Source organism: Oncorhynchus keta, unplaced genomic scaffold (assembly GCF_023373465.1).
Source record: "Oncorhynchus keta strain PuntledgeMale-10-30-2019 unplaced genomic scaffold, Oket_V2 Un_scaffold_21438_pilon_pilon, whole genome shotgun sequence".
Classification (NCBI taxonomy): domain Eukaryota; kingdom Metazoa; phylum Chordata; class Actinopteri; order Salmoniformes; family Salmonidae; genus Oncorhynchus; species Oncorhynchus keta.
This window is the reverse complement of record NW_026290863.1, coordinates 133,761-160,900: the sequence shown is the minus strand read 5'-3', so window position 1 is coordinate 160,900 and position 27,140 is coordinate 133,761. Positions and strand designations below refer to the sequence as shown.

Sequence of the window (27,140 nt, the reverse complement as noted above, 5' to 3'; positions counted from 1 at the left end):
ACTCCATCTGTTCCTAGAGAACTACTCCATCTGTTCCTAGAGAACTACTCCATCTGTTCCTAGAGAACTACTCCATCTGTTCCTAGAGAACTACTCCATCTGTTCCTAGAGAACTACTCCATCTGTTCCTAGGAGAACTACTCCATCTGTTCCTAGAGAACTACTACATCTGTTCCTAGAGAACTACTACATCTGTTCCTAGAGAACTACTACATCTGTTCCTAGAGAACTACTCCATCTGTTCCTAGAGAACTACTCACATCTGTTCCTAGAGAACTACTCCATCTGTTCCTAGAGAACTACTACATCTGTTCCTAGAGAACTACTCCATCTGTTCCTAGAGAACTACTCCATCTGTTCCTAGAGAACTACTCCATCTGTTCCTAGAGAACTACTCCATCTGTTCCTAGAGAACTACTCCATCTGTTCCTAGAGAACTACTCCATCTGTTCCTAGAGAACTACTACATCTGTTCCTAGAGAACTACTCCATCTGTTCCTAGAGAACTACTCCATCTGTTCCTAGAGAACTACTCCATCTGTTCCTAGAGAACTACTACATCTGTTCCTAGAGAACTACTACATCTGTTCCTAGAGAACTACTACATCTGTTCCTAGAGAACTACTACATCTGTTCCTACAGAACTACTACATCTGTTCCTAGAGAACTACTCACATCTGTTCCTAGAGAACTACTACATCTGTTCCTAGAGAACTACTCCATCTGTTCCTAGAGAACTACTCCATCTGTTCCTAGAGAACTACTACATCTGTTCCTAGAGAACTACTCCATCTGTTCCTAGAGAACTACTCCATCTGTTCCTAGAGAACTACTACATCTGTTCCTAGAGAACTACTACATCTGTTCCTAGAGAACTACTACATCTGTTCCTAGAGAACTACTACATCTGTTCCTAGAGAACTACTACATCTGTTCCTAGAGAACTACTACATCTGTTCCTAGAGAACTACTACATCTGTTCCTAGAGAACTACTACATCTGTTCCTAGAGAACTACTACATCTGTTCCTAGAGAACTACTACATCTGTTCCTAGAGAACTACTACATCTGTTCCTAGAGAACTACTCCATCTGTTCCTAGAGAACTACTCCATCTGTTCCTAGAGAACTACTACATCTGTTCCTGGAGAACTACTCCATCTGTTCCTACAGAACTACTCCATCTGTTCCTAGAGAACTACTCCATCTGTTCCTACAGAACTACTACATCTGTTCCTAGAGAACTACTCCATCTGTTCCTAGAGAACTACTCCATCTGTTCCTAGAGTACTACTACATCTGTTCCTAGACAACTACTACATCTGTTCCTAGAGAACTACTCCATCTGTTCCTAGAGAACTACTACATCTGTTCCTAGAGAACTACTACATCTGTTCCTAGAGAACTACTACATCTGTTCCTAGAGAACTACTACATCTGTTCCTAGAGAACTACTGGGAACCCTAACCAAGAGCTGTAACATGGAGACATGGGAACCCGAACCAAGACCTGTAACATGGAGACATGGGAACCCTAACCAAGACCTGTAACATGGAGACATGGGAACCCTAACCAAGAGCTGTAACATGGAGACATGGGAACCCTAACCAAGACCTGTAACATGGAGACATGGGAACCCTAACCAAGACCTGTAACATGGAGACATGGGAACCCTAACCAAGACCTGTAACATGGAGACATGGGAACCCTAACCAAGAGCTGTAACATGGAGACATGGGAACCCTAACCAAGACCTGTAACATGGAGACATGGGAACCCTAACCAAGACCTGTAACATGGAGACATGGGAACCCTAACCAAGAGCTGTAACATGGAGACATGGGAACCCTAACCAAGACCTGTAACATGGAGACATGGGAACCCTAACCAAGACCTGTAACATGGAGACATGGGAACCCTAACCAAGAGCTGTAACATGGAGACATGGGAACCCTAACCAAGACCTGTAACATGGAGACATGGGAACCCTAACCAAGACCTGTAACATGGAGACATGGGAACCCTAGCAAGACCTGTAACATGGAACATAGAACCCCTAACCAAGACCTGTAACATAGAGACATGGGAACCCTAACAAGACCTGTAACATGTGGAACATAGGAACTAACCAAACTGTAACATGGAACATGGAACCTAACCAAGAAACTGCATGGAGACATGGGAACCTAGCAAGACCTGTAACATGGGGGGAACCCATGGGAACCCTAACAAGACCTGTAACATGAAGACATAGGAACCCCTAACCAAGAGCTGTAACATGGAGACACTTAGGAACCTAACCAAGACCTGTAACATGGAGACATGGGAACCCCTAACTAAGACCTGTAACATGGAGACATGGGAACCTAACCAAGACCTGTAACATGGAACATGGGAACCCTAACCAAGAGCTGTAACATGGAGACATGGGAACCCCTAACCAAGACCTGTAACATGGAACATGGGAACCCTAACCAAGACCTGTAACATGGAGACATGGAACCCTAACCAAGAGCTGTAACATGGAAGACATAGGAACCCTAACAAGAGCTGTAACATGGAGACATGGGAACCCTAACCAAGACCTGTAACATGGAGACATGGGAACCCTAACCAAGACCTGTAACATGGAGACATGGGAACCCTAACCAAGACCTGTAACATGGAGACATGGAACCCTAACCAAGACCTGTAACATGGAGACATGGGAACCCTAACAAGACCTGTAACATGGAGACATGGGAACCCTAACCAAGACCTGTAACATGGAGACATGGGAACCCTAACCAAGACCTGTAACATGGAGACATGGGAACCCTAACCAAGACCTGTAACATGGAGACATGGGAACCCTAACCAAGACCTGTAACATGGAGACATGGGAACCCTAACCAAGAGCTGTAACATGGAGACATGGGAACCCTAACCAAGAGCTGTAACATGGAGACATGGGAACCCCTAACCAAGAGCTGTAACATGGAGACATGGGAACCCTAACCAAGACCTGTAACATGGAGACATGGGAACCCTAACCAAGACCTGTAACATGGAGACATGGGAACCCTAACCAAGACCTGTAACATGGAGACATGGGGAACCCTAACCAAGACCTGTAACATGGAGACATGGAACCCTAACCAAGAGCTGTAACATGGAGACATGGGAACCCTAACCAAGACCTGTAACATGGAGACATGGGAACCCTAACCAAGACCTGTAACATGGAGACATGGGAACCCTAACCAAGAGCTGTAACATGGAGACATGGGAACCCTAACCAAGACCTGTAACATGGAGACATGGGAACCCTAACCAAGAGCTGTAACATGGAGACATGGGAACCCTGTAACATGGGAACCCCTAACCAAGACCTGTAACATGGAGACATGGGAACCCTAACCAAGACCTGTAACATGGAGACATGGAACCCTAACCAAGACCTGTAACATGGAGACATGGGAACCCTAACCAAGAGCTGTAACATGGAGACATGGGAACCCTAACCAAGACCTGTAACATGGAGACATGGGAACCCTAACCAAGAGCTGTAACATGGAGACATGGGAACCCTAACCAAGAGCTGTAACATGGAGACATGGGAACCCTAACCAAGACCTGTAACATGGAGACATGGGAACCCTAACCAAGAGCTGTAACATGGAGACATGGGAACCCTAACCAAGACCTGTAACATGGAGACATGGGAACCCTAAGAGCTGTAACAAGACATGGGAACCCTAACCAAGACCTGTAACATGGAGACATGGGAACCCTAACCAAGAGCTGTAACATGGAGACATGGGTAACATGGAGACATGGGAACCCTAACCAAGACCTGTAACATGGAGACATGGGAACCCTAACCAAGACCTGTAACATGGAGACATGGGAACCCTAACCAAGACCTGTAACATGGAGACATGGGAACCCTAACCAAGAGCTGTAACATGGAGACATGGAACCAAGACCTGTGGGAACCCTAACCAAGACCTGTAACATGGAGACATGGGAACCCTAACCAAGACCTGTAACATGGAGACATGGGAACCCTAACCAAGACCTGTAACATGGAGACATGGGAACCCTAACCAAGACCTGTAACATGGAGACATGGGAACCCTAACCAAGACCTGTAACATGGAGACATGGGAACCCTAACCAAGACCTGTAACATGGAGACATGGGAACCCTAACCAAGACCTGTAACATGGAGACATGGGAACCCTAACCAAGACCTGTAACATGGAGACATGGGAACCCTAACCAAGACCTGTAACATGGAGACATGGGAACCCTAACCAAGACCTGTAACATGGAGACATGGGAACCCTAACCAAGACCTGTAACATGGAGACATGGGAACCCTAACCAAGAGCTGTAACATGGAGACATGGGAACCCTAACCAAGAGCTGTAACATGGAGACATGGGAACCCTAACCAAGACCTGTAACATGGAGACATGGGAACCCTAACCAAGAGCTGTAACATGGAGACATGGGAACCCTAACCAAGACCTGTAACATGGAGACATGGGAACCCTAACCAAGACCTGTAACATGGAGACATGGGAACCCTAACCAAGAGCTGTAACATGGAGACATGGGCCTAACTAAGACCTGTAACATGGGAACCCTAACCCTAACAAGACCTGTAACATGGAGACATGGGAACCCTAACCAAGACCTGTAACATGGAGACATGGGAACCCTAACCAAGACCTGTAACATGGAGACATGGGAACCCTAACCAAGACCTGTAACATGGAGACATGGGAACCCTAACCAAGAGCTGTAACATGGAGACATGGGAACCCTAACCAAGACCTGTAACATGGAGACATGGGAACCCTAACCAAGACCTGTAACATGGAGACATGGGAACCCTAACCAAGACCTGTAACATGGAGACATGGGAACCCTAACCAAGACCTGTAACATGGAGACATGGGAACCCTAACCAAGACCTGTAACATGGAGACATGGGAACCCTAACCAAGAGCTGTAACATGGAGACATGGGAACCCTAACCAAGAGCTGTAACATGGAGACATGGGAACCCTAACCAAGACCTGTAACATGGAGACATGGGAACCCTAACCAAGACCTGTAACATGGAGACATGGGAACCCTAACCAAGAGCTGTAACATGGAGACATGGGAACCCTAACCAAGAGCTGTAACATGGAGACATGGGAACCCTAACCAAGAGCTGTAACATGGAGACATGGGAACCCTAACCAAGAGCTGTAACATGGAGACATGGGAACCCTAACCAAGACCTGTAACATGGAGACATGGGAACCCTAACCAAGACCTGTAACATGGAGACATGGGAACCCTAACCAAGACCTGTAACATGGAGACATGGGAACCCTAACCAAGACCTGTAACATGGAGACATGGGAACCCTAACCAAGAGCTGTAACATGGAGACATGGGAACCCTAACCAAGACCTGTAACATGGAGACATGGGAACCCTAACCAAGACCTGTAACATGGAGACATGGGAACCCTAACCAAGACCTGTAACATGGAGACATGGGAACCCTAACCAAGACCTGTAACATGGAGACATGGGAACCCTAACCAAGAGCTGTAACATGGAGACATGGGAACCCTAACCAAGACCTGTAACATGGAGACATGGGAACCCTAACCAAGACCTGTAACATGGAGACATGGGAACCCTAACCAAGAGCTGTAACATGGAGACATGGGAACCCTAACCAAGACCTGTAACATGGAGACATGGGAACCTAACCAAGACCTGTAACATGGAGACATGGGAACCCTAACCAAGACCTGTAACATGGAGACATGGGAACCCTAACCAAGACCTGTAACATGGAGACATGGGAACCCTAACCAAGACCTGTAAGAGACTGGGAACCCTAACAAGAGCTGTAACATGGAGACATGGGAACCCCTAACCAAGACCTGTAACATGGAGACATGGGAACCCTAACCAAGACCTGTAACATGGAGACATGGGAACCCTAACCAAGACCTGTAACATGGAGACATGGGAACCCTAACCAAGACCTGTAACATGGAGACATGGGAACCCTAACCAAGACCTGTAACATGGAGACATGGGAACCCTAACCAAGACCTGTAACATGGAGACATGGGAACCCTAACCAAGACCTGTAACATGGAGACATGGGAACCCTAACCAAGACCTGTAACATGGAGACATGGGAACCCTAACCAAGAGCTGTAACATGGAGACATGGGAACCCTAACCAAGACCTGGGAACCCCCTAACCAAGACCTGTAACATGGAGACATGGGAACCCTAACCAAGACCTGTAACATGGAGACATGGGAACCCTAACCAAGACCTGTAACATGGAGACATGGGAACCCTAACCAAGAGCTGTAACATGGAGACATGGGAACCCTAACCAAGAGCTGTAACATGGAGACATGGCCCATGGGAACCTAACCAAGACCTGTAACATGGAGACATGGGAACCCTAACCAAGACCTGTAACATGGAGACATGGGAACCCTAACCAAGACCTGTAACATGGAGACATGGGAACCCTAACCAAGACCTGTAACATGGAGACATGGGAACCCTAACCAAGAGCTGTAACATGGAGACATGGGAGCTGTAACATGGAACCCTAACCAAGACCTGTAACATGGAGACATGGGAACCCTAACCAAGAGCTGTAACATGGAGACATGGGAACCCTAACCAAGACCTGTAACATGGAGACATGGGAACCCTAACCAAGAGCTGTAACATGGAGACATGGCCCTAACCAAGAGCTGTAACATGGAACCCTAACCAAGACCTGTAACATGGAGACATGGGAACCCTAACCAAGAGCTGTAACATGGAGACATGGGAACCCTAACCAAGACCTGTAACATGGAGACATGGGAACCCTAACCAAGACCTGTAACATGGAGACATGGGAACCCTAACCAAGACTGTAACCCCTAACCAAGAGCTGTAACATGGAGACATGGGAACCCTAACCAAGACCTGTAACATGGAGACATGGGAACCCTAACCAAGACCTGTAACATGGAGACATGGGAACCCTAACCAAGACCTGTAACATGGAGACATGGGAACCCTAACCAAGAGCTGTAACATGGAGACATGGGAACCCTAACCAAGACCTGTAACATGGAGACATGGGAACCCTAACCAAGAGCTGTAACATGGAGACATGGGAACCCTAACCAAGAGCTGTAACATGGAGACATGGGAACCCTAACCAAGACCTGTAACATGGAGACATGGGAACCCTAACCAAGAGCTGTAACATGGAGACATGGGAACCCTAACCAAGAGCTGTAACATGGAGACATGGGAACCCTAACCAAGAGCTGTAACATGGAGACATGGGAACCCTAACCAAGACCTGTAACATGGAGACATGGGAACCCTAACCAAGACCTGTAACATGGAGACATGGGAACCCTAACCAAGAGCTGTAACATGGAGACATGGGAACCCTAACCAAGAGCTGTAACATGGAACCCTAACCAAGACCTGTAACATGGAGACATGGGAACCCTAACCAAGAGCTGTAACATGGAGACATGGGAACCCTAACCAAGACCTGTAACATGGAGACATGGGAACCCTAACCAAGACCTGTAACATGGAGACATGGGAACCCTAACCAAGACCTGTAACATGGAGACATGGGAACCCTAACCAAGAGCTGTAACATGGAGACATGGGAACCCTAACCAAGACCTGTAACATGGAGACATGGGAACCCTAACCAAGACCTGTAACATGGAGACATGGGAACCCTAACCAAGACCTGTAACATGGAGACATGGGAACCCTAACCAAGACCTGTAACATGGAGACATGGGAACCCTAACCAAGACCTGTAACTGGAGACATAACAACCAAGACCTGTAACATGGAGACATGGGAACCCTAACCAAGACCTGTAACATGGAGACATGGGAACCCTAACCAAGACCTGTAACATGGAGACATGGGAACCCTAACCAAGAGCTGTAACATGGAGACATGGGAACCCTAACCAAGACCTGTAACATGGAGACATGGGAACCCTAACCAAGAGCTGTAACATGGAGACATGGCCCTGAACCCTAACCAAGAGCTGTAACATGGAGACATGGGAACCCTAACCAAGAGCTGTAACATGGAGACATGGGAACCCTAACCAAGAGCTGTAACATGGAGACATGGGAACCCTAACCAAGAGCTGTAACATGGAGACATGGGAACCCTAACCAAGACCTGTAACATGGAGACATGGGAACCCTAACCAAGACCTGTAACATGGAGACATGGGAACCCTAACCAAGAGCTGTAACATGGAGACATGGGAACCCTAACCAAGACCTGTAACATGGAGACATGGGAACCCTAACCAAGACCTGTAACATGGAGACATGGGAACCCTAACCAAGAGCTGTAACATGGAGACATGGGAACCCTAACCAAGACCTGTAACATGGAGACATGGGAACCCTAACCAAGAGAACATGGAGACTGTAACAAGACCTGTAACATGGAGACATGGGAACCCCTAACCAAGACCTGTAACATGGAGACATGGGAACCCTAACCAAGAGCTGTAACATGGAGACATGGGAACCCTAACCAAGACCTGTAACATGGAGACATGGGAACCCTAACCAAGAGCTGTAACATGGAGACATGGGAACCCTAACCAAGAGCTGTAACATGGAGACATGGGAACCCTAACCAAGACCTGTAACATGGAGACATGGGAACCCTAACCAAGAGCTGTAACATGGAGACATGGGAACCCTAACCAAGACCTGTAACATGGAGACATGGGAACCCTAACCAAGAGCTGTAACATGGAGACATGGCCCTGTGGGAACCCTAACCAAGACCTGTAACATGGAGACATGGGAACCCTAACCAAGAGCTGTAACATGGAGACATGGGAACCCTAACCAAGACCTGTAACATGGAGACATGGGAACCCTAACCAAGACCTGTAACATGGAGACATGGGAACCCTAACCAAGAGCTGTAACATGGAGACATGGGAACCCTAACCAAGACCTGTAACATGGAGACATGGGAACCCTAACCAAGAGCTGTAACATGGAGACATGGGAACCCTAACCAAGACCTGTAACATGGAGACATGGGAACCCTAACCAAGAGCTGTAACATGGAGACATGGCCCTGTGGGAACCCTAACCAAGACCTGTAACATGGAGACATGGGAACCCTAACCAAGACCTGTAACATGGAGACATGGGAACCCTAACCAAGACCTGTAACATGGAGACATGGGAACCCTAACCAAGACCTGTAACATGGAGACATGAGAACCCTAACCAAGAGCTGTAACATGGAGACATGGGAACCCTAACCAAGACCTGTAACATGGAGACATGGGAACCCTAACCAAGACCTGTAACATGGAGACATGGGAACCCTAACCAAGACCTGTAACATGGAGACATGGGAACCCTAACCAAGACCTGTAACATGGAGACATGGGAACCCTAACCAAGAGCTGTAACATGGAGACATGGGAACCCTAACCAAGAGCTGTAACATGGAGACATGGGAACCCTAACCAAGAGCTGTAACATGGAGACATGGGAACCCTAACCAAGACCTGTAACATGGAGACATGGGAACCCTAACCAAGAGCTGTAACATGGAGACATGGGAACCCTAACCAAGAGCTGTAACATGGAGACATGGGAACCCTAACCAAGAGCTGTAACATGGAGACATGGGAACCCTAACCAAGAGCTGTAACATGGAGACATGGGAACCCTAACCAAGACCTGTAACATGGAGACATGGGAACCCTAACCAAGAGCTGTAACATGGAGACATGGGAACCCTAACCAAGACCTGTAACATGGAGACATGGGAACCCTAACCAAGAGCTGTAACATGGAGACATGGGAACCCTAACCAAGACCTGTAACATGGAGACATGGGAACCCTAACCAAGACCTGTAACATGGAGACATGGGAACCCTAACCAAGAGCTGTAACATGGAGACATGGGAACCCTAACCAAGACCTGTAACATGGAGACATGGGAACCCTAACCAAGAGCTGTAACATGGAGACATGGGAACCCTAACCAAGACCTGTAACATGGAGACATGGGAACCCTAACCAAGACCTGTAACATGGAGACATGGGAACCCTAACCAAGACCTGTAACATGGAGACATGGGAACCCTAACCAAGACCTGTAACATGGAGACATGGGAACCCTAACCAAGAGCTGTAACATGGAGACATGGGAACCCTAACCAAGAGCTGTAACATGGAGACATGGGAACCCTAACCAAGACCTGTAACATGGAGACATGGGAACCCTAACCAAGACCTGTAACATGGAGACATGGGAACCCTAACCAAGACCTGTAACATGGAGACATGGGAACCCTAACCAAGAGCTGTAACATGGAGACATGGGAACCCTAACCAAGAGCTGTAACATGGAGACATGGGAACCCTAACCAAGACCTGTAACATGGAGACATGGGAACCCTAACCAAGACCTGTAACATGGAGACATGGGAACCCTAACCAAGACCTGTAACATGGAGACATGGGAACCCTAACCAAGACCTGTAACATGGAGACATGGGAACCCTAACCAAGAGCTGTAACATGGAGACATGGGAACCCTAACCAAGACCTGTAACATGGGAACCCTAACCAAGACCTGTAACATGGAGACATGGGAACCCTAACCAAGACCTGTAACATGGAGACATGGGAACCCTAACCAAGACCTGTAACATGGAGACAAGGCCCCATGGGAACCCTAACCAAGAGCTGTAACATGGAGACATGGGAACCCTAACCAAGACCTGTAACATGGAGACATGGGAACCCTAACCAAGACCTGTAACATGGAGACATGGGAACCCTAACCAAGACCTGTAACATGGAGACATGGGAACCCTAACCAAGACCTGTAACATGGAGACATGGGAACCCTAACCAAGAGCTGTAACATGGAGACATGGGAACCCTAACCAAGACCTGTAACATGGAGACATGGGAACCCTAACCAAGACCTGTAACATGGAGACATGGGAACCCTAACCAAGACCTGTAACATGGAGACATGGGAACCCTAACCAAGACCTGTAACATGGAGACATGGGAACCCTAACCAAGACCTGTAACATGGAGACATGGGAACCCTAACCAAGAGCTGTAACATGGAGACATGGGAACCCTAACCAAGACCTGTAACATGGAGACATGGGAACCCTAACCAAGACCTGTAACATGGAGACATGGGAACCCTAACCAAGACCTGTAACATGGAGACATGGGAACCCTAACCAAGAGCTGTAACATGGAGACATGGGAACCCAAACCAAGACCTGTAACATGGGAACCCTAACCAAGACCTGTAACATGGAGACATGGGAACCCTAACCAAGACCTGTAACATGGAGACATGGGAACCCTAACCAAGAGCTGTAACATGGAGACATGGGAACCCTAACCAAGACCTGTAACATGGAGACATGGGAACCCTAACCAAGAGCTGTAACATGGAGACATGGGAACCCTAACCAAGACCTGTAACATGGAGACATGGGAACCCTAACCAAGACCTGTAACATGGAGACATGGGAACCCTAACCAAGACCTGTAACATGGAGACATGGGAACCCTAACCAAGACCTGTAACATGGAGACATGGGAACCCTAACCAAGACCTGTAACATGGAGACATGGGAACCCTAACCAAGACCTGTAACATGGAGACATGGGAACCCTAACCAAGACCTGTAACATGGAGACATGGGAACCCTAACCAAGACCTGTAACATGGAGACATGGGAACCCTAACCAAGAGCTGTAACATGGAGACATGGGAACCCTAACCAAGACCTGTAACATGGAGACATGGGAACACTAACAAAGAGCTGTAACATGGAGACATGGGAACCCTAACCAAGACCTGTAACATGGAGACATGGGAACCCTAACCAAGAGCTGTAACATGGAGACATGGACCTGTAACATGGAGACATGGGAACCTAACCAAGACCTGTAACATGGAGACATGGGAACCCTAACCAAGAGCTGTAACATGGAGACATGGGAACCCTAACCAAGACCTGTAACATGGAGACATGGGAACCCTAACCAAGACCTGTAACATGGAGACATGGGAACCCTAACCAAGAGCTGTAACATGGAGACATGGGAACCCTAACCAAGACCTGTAACATGGAGACATGGGAACCCTAACCAAGACCTGTAACATGGAGACATGGGAACCCTAACCAAGACCTGTAACATGGAGACATGGGAACCCTAACCAAGACCTGTAACATGGAGACATGGGAACCCTAACCAAGACCTGTAACATGGAGACATGGGAACCCTAACCAAGAGCTGTAACATGGAGACATGGGAACCCTAACCAAGACCTGTAACATGGAGACATGGGAACCCTAACCAAGACCTGTAACATGGAGACATGGGAACCCTAACCAAGACCTGTAACATGGAGACATGGGAACCCTAACCAAGAGCTGTAACATGGAGACATGGGTAACATGGAGACATGGGAACCCTAACCAAGACCTGTAACATGGAGACATGGGAACCCTAACCAAGAGCTGTAACATGGAGACATGGGAACCCTAACCAAGACCTGTAACATGGAGACATGGGAACCCTAACCAAGAGCTGTAACATGGAGACATGGGAACCCTAACCAAGACCTGTAACATGGAGACATGGGAACCCTAACCAAGACCTGTAACATGGAGACATGGGAACCCTAACCAAGAGCTGTAACATGGAGACATGGGAACCCTAACCAAGACCTGTAACATGGAGACATGGGAACCCTAACCAAGACCTGTAACATGGAGAACAAGACCTGTAACATGGAGACATGGGAACCCTAACCAAGACCTGTAACATGGAGACATGGGAACCCTAACCAAGAGCTGTAACATGGAGACATGGGAACCCTAACCAAGACCTGTAACATGGAGACATGGGAACCCTAACCAAGACCTGTAACATGGAGACATGGGAACCCTGTAACCAAGAACCTGTAACATGGAGACATGGGAACCCTAACCAAGACCTGTAACATGGAGACATGAGAACCCTAACCAAGAGCTGTAACATGGAGACATGGGAACCCTAACCAAGACCTGTAACATGGAGACATGGGAACCCTAACCAAGAGCTGTAACATGGAGACATGGGAACCCTAACCAAGACCTGTAACATGGAGACATGGGAACCCTAACCAAGACCTGTAACATGGAGACATGGGAACCCTAACCAAGACCTGTAACATGGAGACATGGGAACCCTAACCAAGAGCTGTAACATGGAGACATGGGAACCCTAACCAAGACCTGTAACATGGAGACATGGGAACCCTAACCAAGACCTGTAACATGGAGACATGGGAACCCTAACCAAGACCTGTAACATGGAGACATGGGAACCCTAACCAAGAACCCTAACCAAGACCTGTAACATGGAGACATGGGAACCCTAACCAAGACCTGTAACATGGAGACAACCAAGAGCTGGGAACATGGGAACCCTAACCAAGACCTGTAACATGGAGACATGGGAACCCTAACCAAGACCTGTAACATGGAGACATGGGAACCCTAACCAAGACCTGTAACATGGAGACATGGGAACCCTAACCAAGACCTGTAACATGGAGACATGGGAACCCTAACCAAGAGCTGTAACATGGAGACATGGGAACCCTAACCAAGACCTGTAACATGGAGACATGGGAACCCTAACCAAGACCTGTAACATGGAGACATGGGAACCCTAACCAAGAGCTGTAACATGGAGACATGGGAACCCTAACCAAGACCTGTAACATGGAGACATGGGAACCCTAACCAAGACCTGTAACATGGAGACATGGGAACCCTAACCAAGACCTGTAACATGGAGACATGGCCCTGTGGGAACCCTAACCAAGACCTGTAACATGGAGACATGGGAACCCTAACCAAGACCTGTAACATGGAGACATGGGAACCCTAACCAAGACCTGTAACATGGAGACATGGGAACCCTAACCAAGACCTGTAACATGGAGACATGGGAACCCTAACCAAGAGCTGTAACATGGAGACATGGGAACCCTAACCAAGACCTGTAACATGGAGACATGGGAACCCTAACCAAGACCTGTAACATGGAGACATGGGAACCCTAACCAAGAGCTGTAACATGGAGACATGGGAACCCTAACCAAGACCTGTAACATGGAGACATGGGAACCCTAACCAAGACCTGTAACATGGAGACATGGGAACCCTAACCAAGACCTGTAACATGGAGACATGGGAACCCTAACCAAGACCTGTAACATGGAGACATGGGAACCCTAACCAAGAGCTGTAACATGGAGACATGGGAACCCTAACCAAGAGCTGTAACATGGAGACATGGGAACCCTGTAACATGGAACCAAGACCTGTAACATGGAGACATGGGAACCCTAACCAAGACCTGTAACATGGAGACATGGGAACCCTAACCAAGACCTGTAACATGGAGACATGGGAACCCTAACCAAGACCTGTAACATGGAGACATGGCCCTGTGGGAACCCTAACCAAGAGCTGTAACATGGAGACATGGGAACCCTAACCAAGACCTGTAACATGGAGACATGGGAACCCTAACCAAGAGCTGTAACATGGAGACATGGGAACCCTAACCAAGACCTGTAACATGGAGACATGGGAACCCTAACCAAGACCTGTAACATGGAGACATGGGAACCCTAACCAAGACCTGTAACATGGAGACATGGGAACCCTAACCAAGACCTGTAACATGGAGACATGGGAACCCTAACCAAGACCTGTAACATGGAGACATGGGAACCCTAACCAAGACCTGTAACATGGAGACATGGGAACCCTAACCAAGACCTGTAACATGGAGACATGGGAACCCTAACCAAGAGCTGTAACATGGAGACATGGCCCTGTGGGAACCCTAACCAGCTGTATGGAGACATGGGAACCCTAACCAAGAACTGTAACATGGAGACACGGGAACCCTAACCAAGACCTGTAACATGGAGACATGGGAACCCTAACCAAGACCTGTAACATGGAGACATGGGAACCCTAACCAAGAGCTGTAACATCGAGACATGGGAACCCTAACCAAGACCTGTAACATGAAGACATGGGAACCCTAACCAAGACCTGTAACATGGAGACATGGGAACCCTAACCAAGACCTGTAACATGGAGATGAGGGATGATTTTTCTGCTGAACTACTACATCTGTTCATAGAGAACTACTACATCTGTTCCTAGAGAACTACTACATCTGCTCCTAGAGAACTACTACATCTGTTCGTAGAGAACTACTCCATCTGTTCCTAGAGAACTACTCCATCTGTTCCTAGAGAACTACTCCATCTGTTCCTAGAGAACTACTCCATCTGTTCCTAGAGAACTACTCCATCTGTTCCTAGAGAACTACTCCATCTGTTCCTAGATAACTACTACATCTGTTCCTAGAGAACTACTACATCTGTTCCTAGAGAACTACTACATCTGTTCCTAGAGAACTACTACATCTGTTCCTAGAGAACTACTCCATCTGTTCCTAGAGAACTACTACATCTGCATTTTGGGAGAGGTCTACTACACCTGTTGTATTCAGCATTTCACTGTGAGGTCTACTACACCTGTTGTATTCAGCATTTCACTGTGAGGTCTACTACACCTGTTGTATTCAGCATTTCACTGTGAGGTCTACTACACCTGTTGTATTCAGCATTTCACTGTGAGGTCTACTACACCTGTTGTATTCAGCATTTCACTGTGAGGTCTACTACACCTGTTGTATTCAGCATTTCACTGTAAGGTCTACTACACCTGTTGTATTCAGCATTTCACTGTGAGGTCTACTACACCTGTTGTATTCAGCATTTCACTGTGAGGTCTACTACACCTGTTGTATTCAGCATTTCACTGTGAGGTCTACCACACCTGTTGTATTCATCATTTCACTGTGAGGTCTACTACACCTGTTGTATTCAGCATTTCACTGTAAGGTCTACTACACCTGTTGTATTCAGCATTTCACTGTGAGGTCTACTACACCTGTTGTACTTGGCTCATGTGACAAACACATTTTTAACTATTGACGACCCTATAAAGCGACTTTTCAAAACGATGCCCGTTCTGAGTTATATCACCTGACGCCCAGGTGAGAAATATATAATAATAATATATGCCATTTTAGCAGACGCTTTTATCCAAAGCGACTTACAGTCATGTGTGCATACATTCTACGTATGGGTGGCCCCGGGAATCGAACCCACTACCGTGGCGTTACAAGCACCATGCTCTACCAACTGTGCTACAGAAGGACCGAAACAAACAACGCGTTTAGAAAAGTCGGTTTAATAAGAAGACTTTTGGATATTTTTTTAAATATTGACCAGACTAACTTTTATCCTTTATCTAACTAGGCTACAACTCACAGTCCATCTCAGCCAGGACCTCCAGCTCATCAGCGAACTGTTGTTCATACTCGTCCTCTATCCCGAACATCTCGTCATACTCGTCCATTAGTAGTCAGTCAAGTTGACCGGTTATGGACCGGACAGACGAGGTGTATAATAATATCTATTTTTTCAGTCGGTTCCGTGTTTGTTCGTTTTTTCTTCTCCCGTCCCCGTCTGTATGCTCAATTTCGCGGTAAACTCTTTGGGTTAACTATTTCCGGGTTAATTTTGTTTTCTCGCTTGTGATTGGATGATCCAGACAAAGACTAAGCTGCTTGTCCAATAGAAATCAACCAATTCCATTTGTAGGCGCTGTTATGGCGACGACACGACAAAACTGCGCATGTGCGGGCAGTCAAAAAATCAAAATCCACACTTTTCTGATATAAAATTGTTTCTACCGAAAATGAAAACGTGTCAATTTGTCATTTTTCACGAAGTTGGAGTAATAACATGTCTAGATTGTGCCTTTTAGATTTAAGGAAAATTAACAACTAATAAGGAAGAATTGTTAATTTCTCTCATTGATCTATTTCACAAGTGTTCCCGGAAGTCTCAAAATATTGCGCCTCTTGGTTTAGAAACTCTCTGATCCAGATATTCATGTTCCGGATGCTTCCGTATCCGGTCGGACCAAGTTAGTTTGAGCAGCAGAATAATAAAACACATTCTACACTACTGCGGATAAAACCAGAGTTAAAATATTGCTGATTATTTCTCACACAAGATATCTGTAAAAATAAAATAAAAACTAACATCCGTTTCTTGTGAAAACAGAAAGACTCCAGGTGGATAAAACGTGGGAGGTTCAACTCTACCGCTGGGTGACGGTGCTACACGTGTCTGTCTACTAAACAACACAACTCATGTCTCCAGAGTTGACTTGTTGTTGATTTGGAAAGAAACATTTAATACGGTTTTTATACTGGACACCGAAAGCAAACTGGTGAGAGATTTAAGTCGATAACGACGTTGTTTATATTGTCTGTCACCCAAAGCATCGCAACCTGGACACATCTAATACTATAAACGGTGAAGTTTATAAATACATTATTGGATAAACCGCAGGGGTAATAACCCGCAACTTGCTGCTTTTACCTTGGATAACTTAAAACCCCCTAAAAAAATCTCTCTCAATTACAGTGTAGCTAGTTAGATTCTTGTTAGTTTAGACTTTGAAACATTTATAAATATAAGTGGTTTAGTATGTAATAACTTTTACTCCTTAGTTTGTTGCTAGACAACGTTTAGCTATCAGGAAGTGCTTGAGCAGCCAGGTGATCACCATCCCCGGTGTCACCATGGTAACCACCAGGTAAGGTACCGGAAGACCAAACTCCTGGGGCCCCTGCCCCTTGGCAGGACACCGATTCAAATTACCCAGGACTAGGTAAATACCAAAACGTGCACCCATGGGGGAGGGGGCCCCAGGACCAAGCTGTAGAGGAGAGAGTTAGTTAGTTAATTAGTTAGTTAACTACATAATGTAACCTCTTGGGTACTGAAACCCACTCAAGACAGTGTTTCGCCCACTGAGCAAAACCCGAGAAGTGTAGACACTTTATTGTTATTTTATTGTGCGATTTAAAAAAATGTTACAAAAATTTAACTTTGTTTTATTTTCCTAACCCTGTTTTCTTAAATCTGCATTGTTGGTTAAGGGCTGGTAAGTAAGCATTTCACTGTTGTATTTGGCAAATGAAATGTGATTTGTGTGGTAATAATGTTGTGTGTTTTCCAGGAAGGTCTCACTGAAGTGTGGCAGCCCAGACAGGGGTTGGCCACGCCCCCAGAGGGAGGGGCTAAGACCAATGTAGACAAACTGAAGGACCGATTGGTCCTGTTCTCTGCTAACTCCTCACCCTCTTGTATGGAGCTGGCCAATAGGATCGCAGAGTGAGTCAATAGACCACACCCACTTTCCAGATGTTCCAGTTTACACCAGGGCTGTTGCAGATAGAAACGCCTTGACTAGAGTGGACATGACTCCCTCTTACGACACGTCAGATAGAAACGCCTTGACTAGAGTGGACACGTCAGATAGAAACGCCTTGACTAGAGTGGACACGTCAGATAGAAACGCCTTGACTAGAGTGGACACGTCAGATAGAAACGCCTTGACTAGAGTGGACACGTCAGATAGAAACGCCTTGACTAGAGTGGACACGTCAGATAGAAACACTTTGACTAGAGTGGACACGTCAGATAGAAACGCCTTGACTAGAGTGGACATGATTCCCTCTTACGACACATTAGATAGAAACGCCTTGACTAGAGCGGACATGATTTTCTCTTACTACACATCAGATAGAAACGCCTTGACTAGAGTGGACATGATTCCCTCTTACTACACATTAGATAGAAACGCCTTGACTAGAGTGGACATGATTCCCTCTTACTACACATCAGATAGAAACGCCTTGACTAGAGTGGACACGTCAGATAGAAACACCTTGATTAGAGTGGACATGAACCCCCCAGGGTTAGCATGTTACCTTTCCCTCTGGTAGGAGACTGTAGTTGAGTATTATATAACCTGTCTGTCTGTCTGTCTGTCTGTCTGTCTGTCTGTCTGTCTGTCTGTCTGTCTACACCTCTCGTTCTACACCTCTAGTTGAGTATTATATAACACCTCCTAACCTGTCTGTCTGTCTGTCTGTCTGTCTGTCTGTCTGTCTGTCTGTCTGTCTGTCTGTCTGTCTGTCTGCCTGCCTGTCTGCCTGCCTGCCTGCCTGCCTGCCTGCCTGCCTGTCTGTCTGTCTGTCTGTCTGTCTGTCTGTCTACACCTCTCGTTCTACACCTCTAGTTGAGTATTATATAACACCTCCTAACCTGTCTGTCTATAGGAGACTGGGAGTAGAGCTGGGGAAGACTGAAGTCTACCAGGATTCTAATGGAGGTGAGGAAGAGGAGGAGGAGGAGGAGGATGATGGTTCTGTGTGACCCCTGACCTGACCTCTTGTCTCCATAGAAACGCGTATCCAGATCCAGGAGTCGGTCAGAGGGAAAGACGTCTACATCATCCAGACCATCTCACCGTCAGTTTATAACAGGATACACCTGGTGTCAGTTTATAACAGGATACACCTGGTGTACACCGTCAGTTTATAACAGGATACACCTGGTGTACACCGTCAGTTTATAACAGAATACACCTGGTGTACACCGTCAGTTTATAACAGGATACACCTGGTGTACACCGTCAGTTTATAACAGGATACACCTGGTGTACACCGTCAGTTTATAACAGGATACACCTGGTGTACACCGTCAGTTTATAACAGGATACACCTGGTGTACACCGTCAGTTTATAACAGGATACACCTGGTGTCAGTTTATAACAGGATACACCTGGTGTACACCGTCAGTTTATAACAGGATACACCTGGAGTACACCGTCAGTTTATACTGGATACACCTGGAGTCAGTTTATAACAGAATACACCTGGTGTACACCGTCAGTTTATAACAGGATACACCTGGTGTACACCGTCAGTTTATAATAGGATACACCTGGTGTACACCGTCAGTTTATAGAGGATACACCTGGTGTACACCGTCAGTTTATAGAGGATACACCTGGTGTACACCGTCAGTTTATAGAGGATACACCTGGTGTACACCGTCAGTTTATACAGGATACACCTGGTGTACACCGTCAGTTTATAACAGGATACACCTGGTGTCAGTTTATAACAGGATACACCTGGTGTACACCGTCAGTTTATACTGGGTTATTGTAGATTATAGTCTTATGATTCTAACACATTTCACCCAGTTCTACAGATTCAGGGTGGAATACTTTAGTCACTACTTTAAATATTCAAATTCTTCTATCAATGGAGCTCTCCCTCTCTCTGTGTATTTGTGTCACTGTAACAGTAAAGTGTGTGTGTGTGCAGGGATGTGAACCGGTGCCTGATGGAGCTGTGTGTGATGGCGTATGGGTGCGTGACGGCGTGCGCGAGGAGTGTGTGTGGCGTGCTGCCGTACCTACCCTACAGTAAACAGTGTAAGATGAGGAAACGGGGATCCATCGTCTGTAAGCTGATCGCCTCTCTGATGTGCAGGGCAGGTGAGACGTTGTGTTTATAATCAAATGTGTCGGAGATAACGGTTCATCTACGCTGTGTGAGGTCTGACGTACGTGTGTGTGTGTGTGTGTGTGTGTGTGTGTGTGTGTGTGTGTGTGTGTGTGTGTGTGTGTGTGTGTGTGTGTGTGTGTGTGTGTGTGTGTGTGTGTGTGTGTGTGTGTGTGTGTAGGTCTGACCCATCTCATCACTGTGGATCTTCATCAGAAGGAGATTCAGGGCTTCTTCAACATCCCAGTAGACAACCTGAGAGCTTCTCCCTTCCTACTGCAGTACATACAGGAGGAGGTAGGACTACACTACTCACAACCCCCTACTACTACAGTACATACAGGAGGAGGTAGGACTACACTACCCACAACCCCCTCCTACTGCAGTACATACAGTAGGAGGGAGGACTACACTACCCACAACCCCCTACTACTACAGTACATACAGGAGGGAGGACTACACTACCCACAACCCCCTACTACTACAGTACATACAGGAGGAAGGACTACACTACCCACAACCCCCTACTACTACAGTACATACAGGAGGAGGTAGGACTACACTACCCACAACCCCCTCCTACTGCAGTACATACAGTAGGAGGGAGGACTACACTACCCACAACCCCCTACTACTGCAGTACATACAGGAGGAGGGAGGACTACACTACCCACAACCCCCTCCTACTACAGTACATACAGGAGGAAGGACTACACTACCCACAACCCCCTACTACTGCAGTACATACAGGAGGAGGGAGGACTACACGACCCACAACCCCCTCCTACTACAGTACATACAGGAGGAGGTAGGTCTACACTACTCACAACCCCCTACTACTACAGTACATACAGGAGGGAGGACTACACTACCCACAACCCCCTACTACTACAGTACATACAGGAGGGAGGACTACACTACCCACAACCCCCTCCTACTGCAGTACATACAGGAGGAGGTAGGACTACACTACCCACAACCCCCTACTACTACAGTACATACAGGAGGGAGGACTACACTACTCACAACCCCCTACTACTACAGTACATACAGGAGGAGGTAGGACTACACTACCCACAACCCCCTCCTACTGCAGTACATACAGTAGGAGGGAGGACTACACTACCCACAACCCCCTACTACTACAGTACATACAGGAGGAAGTAGGACTACACTACCCACAACCCCCTTCTACTACAGTACATACAGTAGGAGGTAGGGCTACACTACCCACAACCCCCTACTACTACAGTACATACAGGAGGGAGGACTACACTGCCCACAACCCCCTACTACTACAGCACATACAGGAGGAGGTAGGACTACACTACCAACAACCCCCTACTACTACAGTACATACAGGAGGAAGGACTACACTACCCACAACCCCCTCCTACTACAGTACATACAGGAGGAAGGACTACACTACCCACAACCCCCTACTACTACAGTACATACAGGAGGAAGGACTACACTACCCACAACCCCCTCCTACTGCAGTACATACAGAAGGAGGGAGGACTACACTACCCACAACCACCTCCTACTACAGTACATACAGGAGGAAGGACTACACTACCCACAACCCCCTACTACTACAGTACATACAGGAGGAAGGACTACACTACCCACAACCCCCTCCTACTGCAGTACATACAGTAGGAGGGAGGACTACACTACCCACAACCCCCTACTACTACAGTACATACAGGAGGAGGTAGGACTACACTACCCACAACCCCCTACTACTACAGTACATACAGTAGGAGGTAGGGCTACACTACCCACAACCCCCTACTACTACAGTACACACAGGAGGGAGGACTACACTACCCACAACCCCCTACTACTACAGTACATACAGGAGGAAGGACTACACTACCCACAACCCCCTCCTACTGCAGTACATACAGGAGGAGGGAGGACTACACTACCCACAACCCCCTACTACTGCAGTACATACAGGAGGAAGGACTACACTACCCACAACCCCCTCCTACTACAGTTCATACAGGAGGAGGGAGGACTACACTACCCACAACCCCCTCCTACTACAGTACATACAGGAGGAAGGACTTACACTACCCACAACCCCCTACTACTGCAGTACATACAGGAGGAAGGACTACACTACCCACAACCCCCTCCGACTGCAGTACATACAGGAGGAGGGAGGACTACACTACCCACAACCCCCTACTACTGCAGTACATACAGGAGGAAGGACTACACTACCCACAACCCCCTCCTACTACAGTTCATACAGGAGGAGGGAGGACTACACTACCCACAACCCCCTACCACTACAGTACATACAGGAGGAGGGAGGACTACACTACCCACAACCCCCTCCTACTACAGTACATACAGGAGGAAGGACTACACTACCCACAACCCCCTCCTACTACAGTTCATACAGGAGGAGGGAGGACTACACTACCCACAACCCCCTCCTACTACAGTACATACAGGAGGAGGGAGGACTACACTACCCACAACCCCCTCCTACTACAGTACATACAGGAGGAAGGACTACACTACCCATAACTCCTTGTTGTCTCCCTGTAGATTCCAGACTACCATAATGCCGTCATCGTGGCCAAATCACCGTCCTCCGCTAAGAGGTGAGTTACCCTGACGCTATGAATTAACACACTACAAGTCTGTCTCTCTGTCTCTCTGTCTCTCTGTCTCTCTGTGTCTCTCTGTCTCTCTGTCTCTCTGTCTCTCTGTCTCTGTTTCTAAGAGGTGAGTTACCCTGACGCTATGAATTAACACACTACAACTAAGTCTGTCTCTGTGTCTGTCTCTCTGTCTCTGTTGTCTAGGGCCCAGTCCCTCGCCGAGAGGTTGCGTGTGTCTATTGCTGTGATCCACGGTGATGCAGAGACGGACCTGCTGGACGGACGGCACTCTCCTCCGACAGTCAGAACCACCAGAGGTCTACCTGAACTACCCTGTAAGAGACACACAGTTTCCTGTTAGAGACACACAGTTCCCTGTTAGAGACACACAGTTCCCTGTTAGAGACACACAGTTCCCTGTTAGAGACACACAGTTCCCTGTTAGAGACACACAGTTCCCTGTTAGAGACACACAGTTCCCTGTTAGAGACACACAGTTCCCTGTTAGAGACACACAGTTCCCTGTTAGAGACACACAGTTCCCTGTTAGAAACACACAGTTCCCTGTTAGAGACACACAGTTCCCTGTTAGAGACACACAGTTCCCTGTTAGAGACACACAGTTCCCTGTTAGAAACACACAGTTCCCTGTTAGAGACACACAGTTCCCTGTTAGAGACACACAGTTCCCTGTTAGAGACACACAGTTCCCTGTTAGAGACACACAGTTCCCTGTTAATCAGACTCTGGGTCAGTAGATAAAGGACTTCATCTGACTCTGGGTCAGTAGATAAAGGACCTCATCTGACTCTGGGTCAGTAGATAAAGGACTTCATCTGACTCTGGGTCAGTAGATAAAGGACCTCATCTGACTCTGGGTCAGTAGATAAAGGACTTCATCTGACTCTGGGTCAGTAGATAAAGGACTTCATCTGACTCTGGGTCAGTAGATAAAGGACTTCATCTGACTCTGGGTCAGTAGATAAAGGACTTCATCTGACTCTGGGTCAGTAGATAAAGGACTTCATCTGACTCTGGGTCAGTAGATAAAGGACCTCATCTGACTCTGGGTCAGTAGATAAAGGGCTTCATCTGACTCTGGGTCAGTAGATAAAGGACTTCATCTGACTCTGGGTCAGTAGATAAAGGGCTTCATCTGACTCTGGGTCAGTAGATAACGGGCCTCATTACCGTCTCTCTCTCTGTCAGTCTGTATCCCTAAGGAGAAGCATCCTATCACAGTCGTGGGAGATGTGGCCGGACGCATCGCCATCATCGTGGTGAGTGGCTGGGGTCAGAGGTCGGGGAGGAGGCTGTGTGACATCGTCAAGGCAGGACGGGGGAGGTGTGTATGTGCGTTAACCTGGTGTGTGTATGTCAGGATGACATCATCGATGATGCAGTGGGTTTTGTGGCGGCAGCGGAGATGCTGAGGGAGAGGGGGGCGGGGCCGATCATCGCCATGGCAACACATGCCATCCTGTCTGCGGACGCTCCCAGAATCCTCCAGGAGTCAGCCATTAGTCAGGTAAGAGCAGAATGGAGGGGATGGGAACGGGGGGGGAGGGGAGGAGAGGGGACGGGAACGGAGGGGACGGTAACGGGGAGAGGGGAGGGGAACGGAGGGGAGGGGAACGGAGGGGAGGGGAACGGAGGGGAGGGGAACGGAGGGGACGGGAAGGGACGGAACGGAGGGGAGGGGAACGGAGGGGACGGGAAGGGACGGGAACGGAGGGGAGGGGAACGGAGGGGACGGGGAAGGGACGGGAACGGAGGGGAGGGGAACGGAGGGGAGGGGAACGGAGGGGACGGGAAGGGAGGGGACGGGAACGGAGGGGAGGGGAACGGAGGGGACGGGAAGGGACGGGAACGGAGGGGAGGGGAACGGAGGGGACTGGTACGGAGGGGACGGGAGGGGACGGGGAGGGGAACGGAGGGGAGGGGACGGGAACGGAGGGGAGGGGACGGGAACGGAGGGGACGGGAACGGAGGGGACGGGAACGGAGGGGAGGGGAACGGAGGGGAACGGAGGGGAGGGGAACGGAGGGGAGGGGAACGGAGGGGACGGGAACGGAGGGGACGGGAACGGACGGGAACGGAGGGGAGGGGAACGGAGGGGAACGGAGGGGAACGGAGGGGAGGGGACGGGAACGGAGGGGACGGGAACGGAGGGGACGGGAACGGAGGGGACGGGAACGGAGGGGACGGGAACGGAGGGGAACGGAGGGGAGGGGAACGGAGGGGAGGGGAACGGAGGGGACGGGAACGGAGGGGAGGGGACGGGAACGGAGGGGACGGGAAGGGAGGGGAGGGGAACGGAGGGGACGGGAACGGAGGGGACGGGAGGGGACGGGAAGGGAGGGGAGGGGAAGGGAGGGGACGGAACGGAGGGGAGGGGACGGGAAGGGAGGGGACGGGAACGGAGGGGAGGGGACGGGAACGGAGGGGAGGGAACGGAGGGGACGGGAACGGAGGGGAGGGAACGGAGGGGAGGGGACGGGAACGGAGGGGAGGGGAACGGAGGCGACGGGAAGGGACGGGAACGAAGGGGACTGGTACGGAGGGGACGGGAACGGAGGGGAAGGGAAGGGAACGGAGGGGAGTGGAACGGAGGGGAGGGGACGGGAACTGAGGGGAGGGTCTGTCTGTCTAGTTGGAGCTTTTTTAGTTTTCTCATGATTCTCTTGATTAAGTCTCTCTCTCTGCCCGTCTGTCTGTCTCTCTACCCGTCTGTCTGTCTCTGTCTCCCTCTTCTCTAGGTGGTGGTAACCAACACGATTCCCCACTCGTCCCAGAAGCTCCAGTGCTGTAAGATAAAGACAGTTGATGTTTCTCTGATCCTGTCTGAAGCTGTACGGAGGATCCACTGTGGAGAGTCAATGTCTTGTCTGTTCCACAACATAGGAGCTGACGACTGATACACACCACACACACACCACAGACTACACACACACACACACACACACACACACACACACACACACACACACACACACACACCACATCTCTGATCCTGTCTGAAGCTGTACGGAGGATCCACTGTGGAGAGTCAATGTCTTGTCTGTTCCACAACATAGGAGCTGACGACTGATACACACCACACACACACCACAGACTACACACACACACACACACACACACACACACACACACCACAGACTACACACACACACCACAGACTACACACACCACAGACTACACACACACACACATATGCACGTTTATTTTCTGCCAAAATAAAAACGAATTGCCATTGGTTTGTCGGTATTTGTGCAGCAGATGTTTTCAAATCAAAGTTTATTTGTCACGTTCGCCGAACAGGTGTAGTAGACCTCACAGTGAAATGCTGAATACAACAGGTGTAGTAGACCTCACAGTGAAATGCCAAATACAACAGGTGTAGTAGACCTGACAGTGAAATGCTGAATACAACAGGTGTAGTAGACCTTACAGTGAAATGCTGAATACAACAGGTGTAGTAGACCTCACAGTGAAATGCTGAATACAACAGGTGTAGTAGACCTTACAGTGAAATGCTGAATACAACAGGTGTAGTAGACCTTACAGTGAAATGCTGAATACAACAGGTGTAGTAGACCTTACAGTGAAATGCTGAATACAACAGGTGTAGTAGACCTTACAGTGAAATGCTGAATACAACAGGTGTAGTAGACCTCACAGTGAAATGCTGAATACAACAGGTGTAGTAGACCTTACAGTGAAATGCTGAATACAACAGGTGTAGTAGACCGCCTCCCCCACCAGCCTCCTCTGGTCTGTTCTGTATTCCAGCCTCCCCCAACCAGCCTCCTCTGGTCTGTTCTGTATTCCAGCCTCCCCCACCAGCCTCCTCTGGTCTGTTCTGTATTCCAGCCTCCCCCACCAACCTCCTCTG

The 27,140-nt window shown here is 48.3% G+C and overlaps 1 protein-coding gene and 2 long non-coding RNA genes across 8 annotated transcripts; 1 reads left to right on the top strand and 2 right to left on the bottom strand.

Annotated features, from left to right (window-relative positions):
- Window positions 1-17,160: 17,160 nt before the first annotated feature.
- On the top strand, window positions 17,161-26,501 carry LOC118383704 (phosphoribosyl pyrophosphate synthase-associated protein 2-like). 3 transcript variants are annotated; one of them, XM_052515087.1, is made up of 12 exons: window positions 17,161-17,175; window positions 17,316-17,484; window positions 18,280-18,434; window positions 19,385-19,437; window positions 19,510-19,576; window positions 20,442-20,614; window positions 20,803-20,918; window positions 23,190-23,245; window positions 23,450-23,580; window positions 24,455-24,525; window positions 24,627-24,773; window positions 26,005-26,501. In XM_052515087.1, exons 3-12 carry the CDS (start codon window positions 18,409-18,411, stop codon window positions 26,161-26,163), a joined length of 999 nt encoding a protein of 332 aa, XP_052371047.1. In that variant the 5' UTR covers window positions 17,161-17,175; window positions 17,316-17,484; window positions 18,280-18,408; the 3' UTR covers window positions 26,164-26,501. The 3 variants fall into 3 exon arrangements, with proteins under 3 accessions (XP_052371047.1, XP_052371046.1, XP_052371048.1); XM_052515086.1 differs by having other exon boundaries at window positions 17,161-17,484; XM_052515088.1 differs by lacking the exons at window positions 17,161-17,175; window positions 17,316-17,484; window positions 19,510-19,576 and having other exon boundaries at window positions 18,348-18,434.
- LOC127928094 (uncharacterized) lies at window positions 19,571-20,435 on the bottom strand. Of its 4 annotated transcripts, none has more exons than XR_008130358.1 (3): window positions 20,185-20,435; window positions 19,694-19,924; window positions 19,571-19,659 (listed from the first exon to the last, which is right to left on the bottom strand). It is a non-coding gene; the product is annotated as an uncharacterized LOC127928094 (long non-coding RNA). The 4 variants fall into 4 exon arrangements; XR_008130357.1 differs by having other exon boundaries at window positions 19,694-19,863; XR_008130359.1 differs by having other exon boundaries at window positions 19,694-19,890; window positions 20,152-20,224.
- On the bottom strand, window positions 23,604-24,503 carry LOC127928095 (uncharacterized). The gene is made up of 3 exons (XR_008130360.1): window positions 24,365-24,503; window positions 24,141-24,300; window positions 23,604-24,108 (listed from the first exon to the last, which is right to left on the bottom strand). It is a non-coding gene; the product is annotated as an uncharacterized LOC127928095 (long non-coding RNA).
- Window positions 26,502-27,140: the final 639 nt, after the last annotated feature.

Bases quoted from the DNA above. Each gene is read 5' to 3' on its own strand.
- LOC118383704 (XM_052515087.1), top strand. From the start codon at position 18,409: ATGGAGCTGGCCAATAGGATCGCAGA. The intron at 20,615-20,802 runs GTGAGACGTTGT...GTGTGTGTGTAG, and splicing joins CTCTCTGATGTGCAGGGCAG to GTCTGACCCATCTCATCACT. The intron at 23,246-23,449 runs GTGAGTTACCCT...TCTGTTGTCTAG, and splicing joins TCACCGTCCTCCGCTAAGAG to GGCCCAGTCCCTCGCCGAGA.